The sequence below is a fragment of the Heterodontus francisci genome, chromosome 1 (genome assembly GCF_036365525.1).
Source record: "Heterodontus francisci isolate sHetFra1 chromosome 1, sHetFra1.hap1, whole genome shotgun sequence".
NCBI classification, from domain to species: domain Eukaryota; kingdom Metazoa; phylum Chordata; class Chondrichthyes; order Heterodontiformes; family Heterodontidae; genus Heterodontus; species Heterodontus francisci.
In genome coordinates this window covers 58331992-58348776 of record NC_090371.1, presented here as the reverse complement: position 1 = coordinate 58348776, position 16785 = coordinate 58331992, and the positions used below count along the sequence as shown (strand labels likewise).

The 16785-nt window shown below is 37.1% G+C and overlaps 1 protein-coding gene across 3 annotated transcripts in view; it reads right to left on the bottom strand.

The window, feature by feature from the left end:
* The window catches only part of onecut2 (one cut homeobox 2), a 193709-nt gene that overhangs the window by 160785 nt on the left and 16139 nt on the right, over positions 1-16785 (bottom strand). Inside the window, exons 2-3 of one of the 3 annotated variants that reach the window (XR_010974993.1) lie at positions 13493-15298; positions 1921-11706 (exon numbers count right to left, since the gene is read on the bottom strand). The exons of 1 other annotated variant lie outside the window; for it this stretch is intronic. Coding sequence is in view for 1 of the 2 variants with exons in the window: in XM_068030991.1 (XP_067887092.1) it covers positions 15006-15298 (293 nt within the window). In the remaining variant the exon portion in view is untranslated. Of the gene's footprint in view, positions 1-1920; positions 11707-13155; positions 15299-16785 lie in introns of those variants that run through there. One more of the 3 variants, XM_068030991.1, reaches the window with a different exon arrangement.

Below are 16785 nucleotides of genomic sequence, written 5' to 3'. Positions count from 1 at the left end.
CCCAGGACGAGTCACTTTGCTTTCAGGAGAAGAGGGAAAAATAGAAAACCAAAGCATCCACTCAGAGTAATACTTTATCCATCTGGGTTATGGTTAGAAACCACAATAAAAATACAAGTTGATGAATAAAATTACAATATTTGTTTTCTGGACATATCCTTGGTTTAAATTTGGTTAAATTCATAGGTTATTGCAGAACACATTTCACTATATTATTAAACTCTGAATGCTTTCTGAGTGCAAAGGTATACAATGAGTATGTTTTCAAATCCACAGTGCATATGATACCCAAAATATGAGGATGTAAACTGCCAGATTTCACAATGACTAGATGCTTTCTCAAGATGCTGAACCCACAGAGTTCTCATCCTATTTCATAGACCCAATGTTCGAAAGATGTACAAATTCTCCCCATTTTGGTATCACTGTCTTGAAGTTCTTGACTTTTGCAGCATGGGATAGTAGCTTTGAAAAAGCCTGCACTGCTGATTGGGTGCAAAGTTTGAAGAAGATTGCACCTAATGTGGTTATGCAATGGCCCAAAGTTAGAAGAATTGTGCATAGGACTGCTCTTGTCCAAAACCATGGGGACATTTTAGAAATTTATGAACAGTCCACCAAAACTGGACTTGACAGACCGCTATATTAGGCACACGTCCTTATCTTCTCAATTTAAAATTTGAATGTGAGCATAAATTGTGAAATTAATGCTTGCAGATAGCTGGACACAAAATTACAGCATAGCACCAGATTAATATTTAATAAATTGATTATAATTTGAAATAAATAATTTGCCTATTTTTGAGGCTGGAAACTATTACAGAATTTAATATTCTCACTTAACTTACTTTAAAAGGAGCATTCCTTCCACGTATAACTCTTGAATGAATGTATATCTAACTTATCACAAAGACTTTAGTTATTTCATTTTTTTCAATAAAATCATAAATCATTTTGAAAATTATTTTCTACGTTTTGTTTAAATGATTGCAGTGATTAAACAGAATCCTTAGTGAGTACTCGGCCTAATAAATTGGACATCATGCCACTACACATGTTCTCACCCAGCACATCCAAATCCCTGAACAGCAAGCTTGACCAGGCGATGAGCTTTGAAATTATATTTATTTCTTTTTAAAAATATAATAGATTTCACAGAAAGTATCCAATTGTTGACTTATACTTGAGAGTTGCTTCTAAATTTCTATTGCTGTTATGGCCCATGAAACTTTTATGAAGAAATGCTCCTTTATCAAAGAATACAATATATAAACATTGCAGCCACAAAAATAAATAGGATGCCAAATCTGTGACATAAAGCTAAAGGTTCTCATTTGTTTTTGAAATGAATTACATTCTGGGAAACCATTACTGTACTTTTTCATTGTGTTGACTGACATAAACAGAGCCATTAAAAGTTTGCTCACCAGTGAGCACTGAATTACAACATAACAGACTCCATCAAATCATTGGCAGTGACCCATCACCTTACAGAATTTCAAAACATTTTTAGATCAATTAAATGTTCAATTGTATTTTTAATACATTTCAGATGATTTTCCATATTTCATAATAACAATATTGTGTCTGAAGAGAACTGGATTAGATCCTGGCAATGTAATAAACTAAAGCTGTACAAAACTCTGGTGAGACCGCACCTGGAGTATTGCGTGCAGTTCTGGTCACCGCATTATAGGAAGGATGTGGAAGCTATGGAAAGGGTGCAGAGGAGATTTACTAGGATGTTGCCTGGTATGGAGGGAAGGTCTTACGAGGAAAGGCTGAGGGACTTGAGGTTGTTTTCGTTGGAGAGAAGGAGGAGGAGAGGTGACTTAATAGAGACATATAAGATAATCAGAGGGTTAGATAGGGTGGATAGTGAGAGTCTTTTTCCTCGGATGGTGATGGCAAACACGAGGGGACATAGCTTTAAGTTGAGGGGTGATAGATATAGGACAGATGTCAGAGGTAGTTTCTTTACTCAGAGAGTAGCAGGGGCGTGGAACGCCCTGCCTGCAGCAGTAGTAGACTCGCCAACTTTAAGGGCATTTAAGTGGTCATTGGATAGACATATGGATGAAAATGGAATAGTGTAGGTCAGATGGTTTCACAGGTCGGCGCAACATCGAGGGCCGAAGGGCCTGTACTGCACTGTAATGTTCTAATTCTAAAAAAAAAAATGTCATTATGGGATATGACAAGAATTTATGACTCACGTCCATAAGCAAAAGTTGTGACATCAAACAGCAGTAGTGGCAATATCTAGAGCTTTTGATGTCAGAACTGAACTTGCTGCAAATCCCAAAAGATTTGGCAAGCCACTTATTAATTTAATTTTTCAACATAACCTTCCATTTATTGCATTGTACTTATTTTTAGATTTAATAGTATTAAAACAAGTTAAAGTTTAGTACCAAATTATTGTATCTTCTGAGAACCAGATTCTCAAGGGAGTCACTGAGATGAATGCTGAGGTCCACAGTGACCTGTGGTTGGGAGCCTATTTTCACAAGGTTGTTATGATCTAGGTTTCCAAAACTTTTCAGAAATATTATAAGCTAGTTTGTAAACTTATACTGACTGATGATTAAAATGTAAGTAGTCCTATTATATCATTCGCATGTAACTTTAATTATCTTCTGAAAATACTTCAAGTACAAGGCTAGTCTTTGTAGTATTTCAAAAGAAAAAAAAGCTGTTAGCATTTCAGGTTAGCAGAATTGGAAACTGGAAGATAAGGGAACTCCTCCATAGGACTGAACACAACAAAGAGGAAAGACGAGAATAGACAAAAGTCAACAGTCAGGTATACTAACTACTATCACTAAGAAGCACAAAATTAGTTTGTATGGTCTTTTTGGAACATCTATCACTTTTTCAACTTTTCTCAGATGTTTAAAATATTTGTTCACTGGTTATTAAGCCCATTTACAGTTTCTTTGTTGATATTAGTGACACCTGACTGTCAACTTTCCCTGTTGTTCTTTCCTCTCAAGTTTATTTGTTCGCTCTAATAAAGTGACTTGCTCCTCTCCCTGTTTCCAGTTTGATAAACGGGCTGCACCTCTAATGCTAACCTATCAGATGCTGACGTAAACTTCCAGCATTTTTATTCAGAGTTCTGGAATTTCCAGAGCTTTTTTTTAATCCTTACACAAATTTCTTTAAATGTTATATATTCATAAAAATTGCCAATTTCTAACACTCTTGTGGATTTGCAATAATATTTCCAAATAAAAACTTTTAAAGTAAGCAAATGTTTATCTGACGATCTCTTTAAAACTGCTCTATCATTCTGTTAATTTGAGTATTTCTATTGTATAACATTCAGCATTAGATGTTTACAAAATATATGACTTTGGAGACATTATAAATGAATGTAGTCAGAAGCTTTTTTGAAAGGTGAGAAATAGTCCACATAGGGGACAATGTCTACTACAGAAATGGTTCTTCTCAGGCACTGGTGAGAACTAGGACAATGTTCCATCAGCATTTGTTACACTTTGAAACACTTGTGATCATTTTCCTTGCTGTCAGTCACTAAGATCTGCTTTAGAGGTAACAGGGACGTTTCTGAAAATTTGGCTCTGCCAGCCAAGTCTATAGATCACCCACCCTTCAGGTTTTAACAGTGAATTTTCTGAAGACGCAATAGGAATGCTCGTGCCTTTCTGCACCTATTTGACTTTCCAGGTAATAGTGGATAGCTGCTTGTCCAAAGTTACTGGATTGACAACAACCACCTCCTCCGACCCATCCCACCCCGCCCGAGAAACATTGTACTGTTTTTCTTAAAACTAAGCTACTAAGCTATTGTAATTAGAGTTGGGACTGCTTTATTTTAAAAGTTAGATAGAAAATATCAACTTTAGTACAACTGGTTTGAAGGTATTCTTAACCCACTGCCTCTCTTTTCCTCTGGCTGTACTCTGTAGTCATAGTTATGTAGGTGATATCCATATATGGTACTATTGTGGAGATGGAGAATACTGTTTTTAAAGATTCCAATTCTATTAGTACAGTATAATATCCAGATTAGCTTTACTGTGGTTAATGGCCCACCAAAAATAAGCAGCTGCTCAATAAACCTTAAATTACTTAAAGATAGAAAATGTGGGAAATACACAACAGCTTGATCAGCATTTGAAGGAGAAAGACAGGATATCGTTCCAGTTGTTACACTTCATCATTTTCAGCATTTTCTGTTCTCACTTCAGGTTTCCATTTTTCCGAATCTGTACCTCTGTCATAATTTAAATCAGTTTTGACATATTAAAAAAAATTTTGTTGCACTGGATTTAGTGTATTCCTCTGTATCATGTGCCTGTGCTGCTCACAACAGAGTCTGTCAATCATGTTACAGTGCGTACCAGGAACCATAGGAACATTGTAATATGCAGGACTGCTTATATTACATAGAATATCTACAGCAAGTGACCTCTACTCAGGGTAAAGTAAAACAAAAGGAGGAGGTGTTAGTTGAGTCTAAGAAACAGAGCTGACTAAGTTATGACCTATTATGGTCCATCTAGCCAGTCCCAAAAATACTACTCCATTTCTCATCAAATCTCAATCACTTAGTCTGCCAAATAAAACCAGTTTCTTCTTCAATTTACAATGCTATCTTCCTCCATTGTCCCTGGGCAGTCTGATCCACATATTCACCCACCACATGTGTGAAGTAGTAAAAGTCGGAGCTTGAGTTTATGCCATACAAACATACAAACATATGAATTAGGAGCAGGAGTAGGCCACTCGGTCCTTCGAGCCTGCTCCACCATTCAATAAGTTCATGGCTGAACTGATTACTCCACATTTCCACCTACCGCCGATAAGCTTTCACTCCCCCTTGCTTATCAAGAATCTATCTACCTCTGCCTTAAAAATATTCAAAGACTCTGCTTCCACTGCCTTTTGACGAACAGAATTCCAAAGACTCACGACCCTCTGAGAGAAAAAATTTCTCCTCGTCTCTGTCTTAAATGGGCGACCTCTTATTTTTAAATAGTGACCCCTAGTTTTAGATTCTCCCACAAGGGGGAACATCCTTTCCACATCCACCCTATCAAGACCCCTCAGGATCTTATATGTTTCAATCAAGTCACCTCTTACTCTTCTAAATTCCAGCAAATACAAGCCTAGCTCGTCCAATTTTTCCTTGTAAGACAGCCCGCCCATTCCAGGTGTTAGTCTAGTAAACCTTCTCTATACTGCCTCCAATGCATTTACATCCTTCCTTAAAGAAGGAGACCAGTATTGAATACAAAAGTAGGGAGGTTATGCTTCAGCTACACAAGGCATTGGTGAGACCACATCTGGAATATTGTGTACAATTCCCCTCGCGATAAACGATAACATTCTATGAGCTTTCCTAATTACATGCTGTACAGAACAAAGAACAAAGAACAGTACAGCACAGGACCAGGCCATTCGGCCCTCCAAGCCTGCTCCGATCTTGATGCCTGCCTAAACTCAAACCTTCTGCACTTCCGGGGACTGTACCCCTCTATTCCCATCCTATTCATGTATTTGTCAAGATGCCTCCTAAACGTCGCTATCGTACCTGCTTCCACCACCTCCCCCGGCAGCAAGTTCCAGGCACTCACCACCCTCTGTGTAAAGAACTTGCCTCGCACATCCCCTCTAAATTTGCCCCTCACACCTTAAACCTATGTCCCCTAGTAACTGACTCTTCCACCCTAGGAAAAAGCTTCTGACTATCCACTCTGTCCATGCCGCTCATAACTTTGTAAACCTCTATCATGTCATATGCATACTAACCTTTTGTGATTCATGCACTAGGACACCCAGATCCCTCTGCCTGTCAGAGCTCTGCAATCTTTCACCATTTAGATAATATGCTTTTTTATTCTTCCTGCCAAAGTGGACAATTTCACACTTTCCCACATTATACTCCATTTGCCAGGTCTTTGCCCACTCACTCACTTAACCTATCTATATCCCTTTGTAGTCCCCTTATGTCCTCTTCACATCTTTGCTGTCGTGCTTGTGGTTATGTGAAACATATGAGTATTCAACTTACTGTTCGTGATTTTAATGAATAATGATTTAACATGCTCCAAGGCATTCTCATTTCCACTATTTTAATGACTATGTTAATTTATTTAAAATAAACATGCTAACACCTCTGTTAAAATAGCACTGAGAAGATTATATGAATGCACTAAGCATTCTTCTGCTAATATCACCTATAGTCATTCTAAGCTCCATAGTCTTTAGAATCTTGAACATTTCGATAAGGTCTCCAGTTTCTATAGCCTCTCCTTAAAACTCAGGTTAACTAATCCAAGATATCAATTCCCCTTCACTGTGCTCTCTCCAAAGTAGAATGGCATTTGAAATTGTACAAACAATTCCAGATGTAGTTAGTCACATGGTTTGTACACATTTGTTATCACTTGTTATATAACCTAAAGTCTTGTTTCCTTTCTTTATTGTTGTCACACACTCTGCCAATTTTTAGGTAGCCAACCGCAAGTATCCCTGGATCCCTCTCCTGCATTGTGTAGAATAATACCACTTAGCTCATAGTCCTATGCCTTGTTTCCTTTCACAGTCTTATCACTTCATTGATACACATTGAACAACACCAGTTATTTGTCAGATCAATGTCAATATATTCAAAGCCCTTTGTTATTTTTCAATTTTATTTACAACCCCCAGTCTGGTATTATCAGGAAATTTAGCTAGCTTTGTTTGGTAGATTCAACTGTTCCTCCTTTGCTTTTGCTTTAACCTGAAAAAGGTCACTTTTTTTTAGAATTTTGGTGTGATCTTATAATCAGAACTAAGTATTTGATGGAAACTTCTGCTTTAGGAGGAAATAAACAGCTGCAAGAAAATCAGATTAATTGGAGGGAAGATTTCCTTTATTCACTACTTGTAGTGACATATGTTTTATTGACACATTTATAATTTTGCCACAAATAACAAACACTGGAAATTATCACTCATAACTCAGCTCGGATGTGGAGGGTAGCTTTTCAATATGGCCTCCAGCCAATATTTGCCCCCAACTTTTTTCCACCATTTTTCTCTCCTTCCCTCCACTCCTGAAGGCCGTCATCCTGGGAAACAGTTCAATGGCTCTCTATGGTGTCTCACACATGTATGAAGTTAGCAGTTAGTGTTTGTATACTACATGACCATGGGGATGCATTGTAGCCAAACCTGATTCTGCCTTTACCTGACATCCACACACATGTGCTTTCCAGCAAGGGTTACCAGGCAAGTAGGTTAGTAATGGGAAACTGGCTGATGTGGTGCTCATTTTGGCCCCCTGTTGATCAGCTAATTCAGCACAGAGCAGAGATTGAACTGAGAACTACTTGGCCAGTATGGCTCAGTGCTAGATTTATCCACTGAGCCATCAGAAGAGCTTAATGCTCATTTTAGAAAATATAGTTCTGTTTATTCGGGTGAATGAAAACAGTTTTAATATTATAATTTGGCATTAATGTACACATAGCAACAAATCATCACAACTGCAATTCAAAAGTGGCCTCCACTTCACGAATTGGACAATTAGTTTTAATTTTGTGTTTCATTGCAAAATGGCACTGGTAAAATTGCTAATTCTACTGATCATGCACAAAAGGTCCAGTGTATCATGAAAATCATGCTCCTTACCCCACATAGTTGTTGTAGCTATGGAGAAATGAAATTCCCTGGGTGCTCAACTAAGTACTGTGCTATTCCCATTAGACTTGTCCCCTGAAGCTTAAATGGTCTGCAGCACTACTTACACTGTCCTATTAAAGACAGAACCAGACTGGAACATGGAGCCCTGGCCCACAGCTGTTTTAATGACATTATCAAAAAAGTAGAACCAATGTCAGAAATTTAAGTAGAAAGCATTATACAAGAACAACAGAAAACAGTAAGGCAGGAAAGATGTTTTGAAGGATGAAGAAAATATGCAAACCATATTGACAAATCGATAGGATGAAGGAGTCATAGCAAATTTATGTTTAGTACCAAAAGATACTCTCTTCCTGACCAGGTACAGTATCAGAGGCACAGTCTAAGAGTCTGTCTCACCATGTCAACTCATTCATCAAGAATGGTATTTGGACATTGTGGAGGGCAATGGTGCTACAGCATGAGTTAGCACCTTTAGGGGAAGGGAGGAAACTGGGAAATAGTGAAATGAATTGCATGTGTCTTAAACCAACAAGAATGAAAAAATAAGTACAATAGTGAGCTTGTTAGTGAGCAAGGCACAGAAAACCATACCTAATAGGGACACAAGGGGTAATTTTAACCTATTTCATCAGGTGGGAAATTTCATGGGATTGAGTGGAATGCCAATTTTACATTCCACCCAGTATTATTCTTCATTAACTACAATGGTGAGTAAAATCGAGCTGGGTGTAAAAGCTAGCATTGCTCCTGATGTCATCAGTTTCCCTACAAGTGGGTTAGATTAAAGTTGCCCCCTTTGTGTTTTCCCAAGAGGTTGAAAAATAGCCATCACCACAGCCTATGAATGTTGAATCAGTCATTCTTTATGTGTTAGAGCAGTAGAACACTGGCATTCTCAACAACTGTCACATATTGTTTACTGAAGCCCTGTAGAATTGGGTTTAAGGAAAATGCAAAAAACTAATCTTGGCATGCATTAGTCAATAATAATTAACTCCCTTTCACTCAGTATTGATTAATACACAAACAACCTTTGCATCAACTCACATCTCCCATTATGTTGATCATACCTCTAAAATTATAAGGAAAACAATCAAACCTTTTGGTTTAAAAGCATTTAGTGAGATTTGAAACAGTAGCTTTCTCCCAAATTAAATTTGAAGAAAAAAGTATCATAAATGTATTTTTTAAACACTGAGTCATTCTTTTGTCCTATGGAAGAACACTAATAGCTTTCTGGAAGAGAAAAAAAACATACAAATGATCAAACATCTGCTGACTGTCTCTCCTCTCGTCCAAACTTATGTACCCCATCCTCATCTTTGGCAAGTAAATAACAAAACAAAATCACCTCTGTCTTGATCAGATCAACCAAGAGCTCTAGTTATAAACATCCATACATCAGAAATTCTACCTTATAACTGAATTAATTCTGTTTGGGTGTTTTCTTGATATGGAAAATGCTTTCTCTCACTATAGTAATGTCCAACTGTTGAAAGCCATTGTAAGTGGCAGCAGTGTGATTTGAAGGACCCTATTAGTTGTGTGCAGAATTTGAATTTTTGTTTATGCTAAGTCTTATTTTTGACTTTTTAAAAACATTGACACATCAACCCATCCCAATCTCTGTGCGTCAACTTTTCCAGTGTATTCAATTCAACTGCGTTTGCTTTCACAGTCCAATATATACACAACTGTTCCACAATGTCTAACAAATAACAGGCTCTCATGCATAAATAAAATCTATTTTAAAAAAGAAAAAAATCTATTTTCTTAAATTAAAAAATATTACTCTCAATAATCACAATGCATCACCTTTGCTAAATTTATACAACCTCATGCATAAAATTATAGCACTGTTTGGCAGTTGCTAATTTCAACACTACACTTTTAACACATAACAATTAGTCAATAAGTCTATGTAGGACAATGTGGAAATAAACGCATTTTAAACACACATACACACACACAAAGGAAAAAAACAACGGATTGTTTCTTTAGAATATGAAAACTGTAAACTTTGGGCTCGTTCTGCAACTTCCCCAAATTCCATGAAACATTTACAATCCTTCCATAAGCGCACCTGTCACCTATTACAAAAATCACAACTTAAAACGTATAAAGCTTTTTTATATCATAGTCACAGTTACCAAAAAACGAGTGAATAATTTATTACATATGCTATAATAACATCACCCTAGACACTATTATCTATGAGGTATATCTGAGAAAATTCGGTAAGGAATGCACGGTCTGCGCTGCCAACCTACTCAATCAGTTTTTTTAAGCTTTGGTATCTTAAAGAGAAAGAGAAGATAGAGATTGAGATAGAGAGAAAACTTTGGTATCTTTGTTTAGTTCTTTGCATGGTTGCATTGCAAAGCACCACAGTATAGTGGCTCACCAGCAATAAAAAATTGGTGGCCTTTTCGAAGCTGAGGTATTCACAGGAATAAAAAAATGCACAGAGATCTAGAAACTGGAAAGAAACACCGCTTTGGTTCAAGCAAGGCACTCGTCCCGTGGTTTATCACACTTTGCAACTAAAGCGTGCATCTAGATTTTAGTTTTTCTTTTCAGTACAGGTATTTTGGTAATGGCGGCAACTGATTCAGGATGTGTATTTGTTTTTTTCTGTCCGTTAATAAATTCAACATGATTTGGGCATATTACAGCTACCAAACATCTAAAACATTTGACAATCTAGGCACTGGTTTGGTTTGACATTATCGGAGTACATATAAATACAATTGAATGCAAATTAATCTTTCTAGCATCGGAGGGTGCCTTCTCCTCAAATATCAGTAAAAATGTCATGACTTTGGTAACATTACGTAGCAGAGCTTTTTTTTGTCCCCCTGGGCTGCAAAAATAATCTGATTAACAAGAGTACATTTTATACAAGTAGATTGAAAGAAATTTTAATATACTAAAAAAATTGCGTAGTCTGTTATGAGGTAAACTTGAATTACCTATTAGGACCACTGAAATTATTGATCCAGGAGGTATTATATAAGTAGAGGGAGAAGAGTGCTATTTAAAACAGCAAGCAAAGCACAAGTGCTTTAATTAACTCAAAGTTCCCCTATTAGATCATAAAGTACTGAGATTCACTCTATGCAGTGGCATTGGAGTCAGTATTAAAGATTCTTTATATTCATTTCAGGGTTTTTTTACTGTTTAAATTTGGGATTACATTTTAATCATATATCCTTAAAAGGGCATTGTGCATGAACAGAGACAGGACACACGGTGCTAGATGAACAAAGAATCTGAGGAGTGGAATCGTAGCAGCTGAGTCTGCTACATTTACCAACTCACCATGTTACTATATGAAAATAATTACAGCCCCTAAAATTGAGTTAGCAATTATTATCTTTGATTATGTGTTTCTGGGTTCTTTTAGAAGACTTTACTCATTTTAGTTTAGAAAGGACAGAATTCTGTAAAACAGCATCTCCATAGAGTGAAATTGACATTATTCTACATAAACTCCAAACAAAACTGCTGCATAAATTGGATCTATATTTGTCATAATAAACACAATACAGCAAAATGCTGGTGACATTAGCTTTCTTTTTTGAAAAATATGTTGACCGCAAGTACAAGAATTCCTGTTCACAGTTACATTGAACATAGTACATTTGATCTGTTGATGATGGATTCTAAATCAAGAAATTATCTTTTCACGGCACAGAAAAAACACACATTTAGAATGAGTGCAGACCACCATTTAGATCTTTGGGGTATCTGAGTTGCAGCTGTATTTAGGAGACACTCTATATATGAGCAGGAGCAAAACGCAGACCGTGCAGAGAAAGAAATCTTTGGTATCTTTGGTATCATCGACGCGATTAAAATTACAAATGGAAAAATTCAGTGAGGTAGCCTCTTTGGTTCTCACTAGAAATAGAAAGAGCTTTTACACATAGTTCATACCTGGAAGCAGCGAGTTCAGGGTTTTTTTTCTGTCTCTTGTCACTAACGCTAAAGACTTCTTCACAATCGAAAGAAGTTGTCTAAAGCCATTTGGACACAGGGCTAAACAATGGTGGAAAGATCATTAAAGTATTTCCTGTTGTGTATTCATGTTCCCATCTGTACATGCTGTATTGTTCCGTATAAAATCATTGCTCGTCCATGTTATTACTAATAAGACTGAAGGGATATCTTTCAGTGCTTATGGTAGGATAATTCTTTGGCATTGAAAATTGAGAATAAAAGATGCAGTGCTTAAAGGTGCTAAAATCCAAAAATAGATAAAGACAATGAAGACATGTATTTTGTGAACCAAAAGCATAATTTTCAACCAGAACCGGATGCATATTAATACAATTTTGAAAATCTAAACCTCCAAATCTCTTCTATGAATTTACAGGATGCAGAATTGGACTTGTGTTAGATGTGTACCAATGTACTTGGGATTTTATTCCTAGTGGTAATTTGTAATTTTTCTAATGAAATACAAAAGAAAATCAAAATTAAAGGAATGAACCTCTGCTGCTTCATAAAAAAGCAGACAATGTGATTACTGAGGCCATCTGAAGCACTGCATCTTTCATTTGAAATACATTTGTAGTATTTGATAAATAAGAGAAAAATCATCATTTAAATGTTACAGTTCACAATAAATACCCAAAATAATAATACAAATAATAATAAAGCTGATATAGCTTTTTGATTTCTAAACTTCAGTCAAGAGCACTTTAAAAATGACTAACTTGTTTAGAAATCAAATTTTGTCAATTAAATCACTTACATGGCATGTGGGTATTGTGACTAGCAATGAAAACATCGCTGTCAACTGTCTGAGCTTGTTACCACAATACGGCATATTTCTAACAGCTGAGTTGGTACAAAACAATAAGAGCCACACAGGGAAAGTACTATCATTCTCTCTGTGGGGTCAACCTTCAGTTTGCTGGTCCAATCAGTTTGGTTTCTTTGGATATAGCTTTGTTTTAAGGATAAAAGCTTCCACATTCCTGCATAAAGCTATTGGACTACAGTATACCAATACTGCGCTGTCTTCTTGTTGTAAAATTATTGTAGATTTCCTGATATTCTTCAAAGTTGAACTCATCTTGGACGTGTGCATGGATTCCATGCACAAGACACTGAGCTAAATGTTTATCAATGAATTAGAAACTCATAGGATATTTAGGTTAAAGTATAATTGATGCACTAGCTATTGTAATCATTTACTAAATTCACCAACAAACATAACCAGGGGCTCTTTTGTGCTTAAGATGAAGAGTGAACTTTTTAAAATCTAAGGATCAATTGAATCTGAACCTTTAAAAATAAATAATTAGCATGTAAACATTTCAAAATAAAAAGATTATACATTTTAAACTAGATAGACAACACAAGTCAAATAATTTAGAATATATTAATATTGTATGAACTGCATTAATTTACAATAGATTAAATCATCAAAAGTATTAATTAAAATCTAAATTTCACTTAAATTATCCAAATTAACACGAGTCTGAACCATTGGCTATGTTGAATACTTGCTAAATATATATGGATAAAATCAGATGCAACAGTAAAGCTTAGTAACTAATGTAATGCAACATTCAGTTTGAAAGCACTCCCATATTTAGTTACCTTTACTGAGATATGGAAATGGGTTACTATCTTTGGTAGAGGAGTTTAATCTTCACCCTAACATCTTATGCTTGGAGCCATTTGGATCCATTTGTTGGTATCCTGTTCCATTGGAATTGCTAATTAGGAGAAAATTGTGAAACTGAGTGGGCATTTCCCTCTCTCAATAAGACGAACATTGAAAGACAGGCCAATTGTGCGAAAAGCACTCAACTGTAATGCATAAAAACTACAAGCAGATCCATGTCTCTGTGAAGCTGACTTTGGTTGAAGCGGAAGAGGTTTTCTGTTGTTCTGTACAACGTTTCTCAAAAACTGCATAGGCACACGTTAAAGACAATATTCAACTTTAAGAGGCGGAGAGTGCCGTCAAATGAAGCAGCAATGATCCATGGCATTGCTCCCTTGTTGTTGCTACTTTGCTTGTTAACCCTTTCGTAACTCTGCTTCCCAAAACGACTAAGACAACCATTGAAACACAGTGCGTATGTTGTTTCCTGACGTGCTTCTTTTGTTTAAAAGTTTGTTGCAGAACAATTAGGTGCAGAAAAAAGTTTCTTTGGTTTCGATTCAATAATAAATAGAAAAAAAAAGGTATCAAGTGTCTTCACGAGAGTCTTTAAAGCCTTTGGCTTGCCTTTGAACACGTCAATGGTGTTCTTAAAGGGCCCGTTCAGTGGTGAATGTGCACATGTAGAAAGAAGGGGTGTTGATGTCTAGTTTTAGGAAAAAATAAAGCTATTTAATGCTTGTGCTTCTGCACTCACCATGGGCAGCCCCCTTTACACAGGCTACTCAGTGCGTTTGCAATAATAAATCAGTGTTGGCCAAAAATAAGATATAAGTGTATGGATGCATAGTAATCTACAGCTATTAAGACAAACAATATTTACTCTTCCTGCAGCAAACAGCTGCCTTCACAACCTAATGGCCCTGATATCTTCTGAAAACAGAAAGAAAACAGACCATATGTTTGGACATTACAGAATGTCAGGAATTTGATGATTAGAAGGAATGTGCTTGAAGGTTGTGCTTGCATTCCCACCACTAACAGCTCCACCCAATGGGTGAATATAGTGATGAGGGCACGTTTACCAGCATCATTCAAGATTTGTGTTGTGTTGTGTGAATGAAGGACTGAAAGTCTCCTGAAATGCCTTTGTTATTTTGTGCTTGCGTACTTACCACTAACAGCCCATTCCTAAACAGTCTGGTTAGTGATGAGATAGCATGATTGTACAATGTTCTCCAATAATTCTATTGAGGTTTTTTTTTTAAAAAGTACCAAATGGATGTCACTTACTTTCAATGTCTGTGCCAGTTTACCGCATCAAAAATCATTGTGTAACATTGCCAGAAACTGACAACTGAACCAATTCACAACTGAACTTAATGATGATTATTTTATCACAATTAATATTTCTTTAACAACCTTCAGGCAAAGCATGAGACATATTATTGCTCAGCAACATAGCTCGTTGTGCCCTGCTTGCTGATGTCTGAAAATTCAACAAATAGACTCTCAACTTTGTTGTCAGTTTACAGCAAGGACTCAAATGATTTAAGGAGAAACCTTAAATGCCAGACACATTAAAATATGTGCCATCCCTTTTTTAAAAATGTGTTGATCAAGATTGTGCTTATGCACTCACCACTGAACAGCCTCTTCAAAAAGCAAAACAAAAAAGGGTGTTGAGTTGTGCCCAGTTTAGGTGCACTGTCCTCAATCATGCTTTGGTACAAGTGCTTGAGGTTGACGATGAAGCGCCTGGGCTCGACATGGCTTCGTCCTGCCATTTGTCCAAACTTCGCCTCCGGGCGTTCATAAAGAAATTACTGACAGTGGTCAACTCCAGACCGAGCTGTTGTGAGATTGTGACCTGCATCTCCTTAGAAGGGCGCTTATTTTCCTTGAAAATGGCGAAAAGAGTTCGGCGTTGGAGGTCAGTGAAAACTAGCCGTGGCTTCTTTGGTGTATTGCTCTTCTCTTTGTTCTGTTCTTGTTCTTTGCGTTTACATGCTGGAAAAGAAAAGATAATAATAATGAGGATTTATAGAAATAGACTGACATTATCTTAGTTTGTACGTTCTATAATGAATCTTCCTTAAAATATCACATTGATTTATCTGAAGTTTAGAGTTTCTGAACAAGGATGGTTGTCGGGGTGGTGGGGGTGGGGGAGGTGGGTGGCAGGAGGCTGATGGCAATATATATGGAAATAGCCAAGACCTTTAGTGTTTCAATCATTCAATTACAAATCATGCCATCACTAAAGCAAAACCTGAGTACTAAAATTGTGCATTAATTACCACATGTTCATTCTCTGTGTTTATTTTAATCTTTTATTTTCTTCCCCCTCCCTTTTAAAAGAGCTCAGTCATGCTTGAAGGCATGTTCTAAGGACATCGAGTGCCCTCCGGTATCCTGACCATTGAGCATTATTAATGTGTAAGCACTAACATTGGCAGGCTTTTCAATGATTGGTATACCAAAACTCAACCCTCTTCTCCCTTGATGCCCAATGTGTGTAATTTCCAAGAATCACTGGATAGCTACTATGAGTGGGAAATGCGGCTAACTCCAACTCCACACCTCCCGACCATACACTTGCGATTAAGATATCATTACCATAACGGAGAAATTTGACATTCCACAAATATAAAATTAGGTTTTCAGGCCCAGAGAGGTTGTTCAGGGATAGTTATGAAGTTAGTGTGCTACAAAAAAACCCCAGTTACACCTCATTCAACAAGGTGTAACTTTTTCAAGGGTTTTTATAATAGTGTAAAAGTGAAAGTTCTTGTTAGTTCAGTGGTTTATAATTGATTGCAGTCTGCAGGGACTTGAACAGCGCATCCTATAGAGAAGGATAGAATCACTGACAGCAACTATCTGGATTTGTGCATTTAACTGTGCATTAGTGGATTCCAGAAGTTGCTATCAGCTTAAGGGGAGTAATGATGCCAAACCCTGACAGCTTCACTGTAAAATTCAGGCCAATGTTTTGAATGCAGGGATGTGTGGATCAAAAAATTTTCAGATCTCTTTGAACAAAAGATTGACCCTAATTGGCCTGCAGTCTACCAGCTACTGACTGGGTGCCGGCATTCCTGGGAAGTCAAGAGGCTTCATATGTGAAAAAGCTCTCTACCTCTGCTGAGATTGCACATACTTGGATATGGGCAAACAATATGTACCAAACGCAGGAAAATGACTAACAGGAAAGACCAGCTGGTCCGTCAAGCCTACTCCACAGGCAGGATGGCTGCAGCATCACAATTGGGCACTTCTGAATCCCCTGCAGCCATATAGTACCCAAGAGTGCAGGAAGAAAATCAGGGAATATCTTACATTGGATCTGGAGTCTGATCCGGACAAGCAACAGAGGCTTGACAGCTGACCTTGGTACCCTTGGGTTTGGAATGGGTTAAATAATTCAGCATTCCTTTTCCTATACCGTGACTTTTACGGGGGAGAGTTTGCAGTTGGGCTTATCTTCTGCTGGG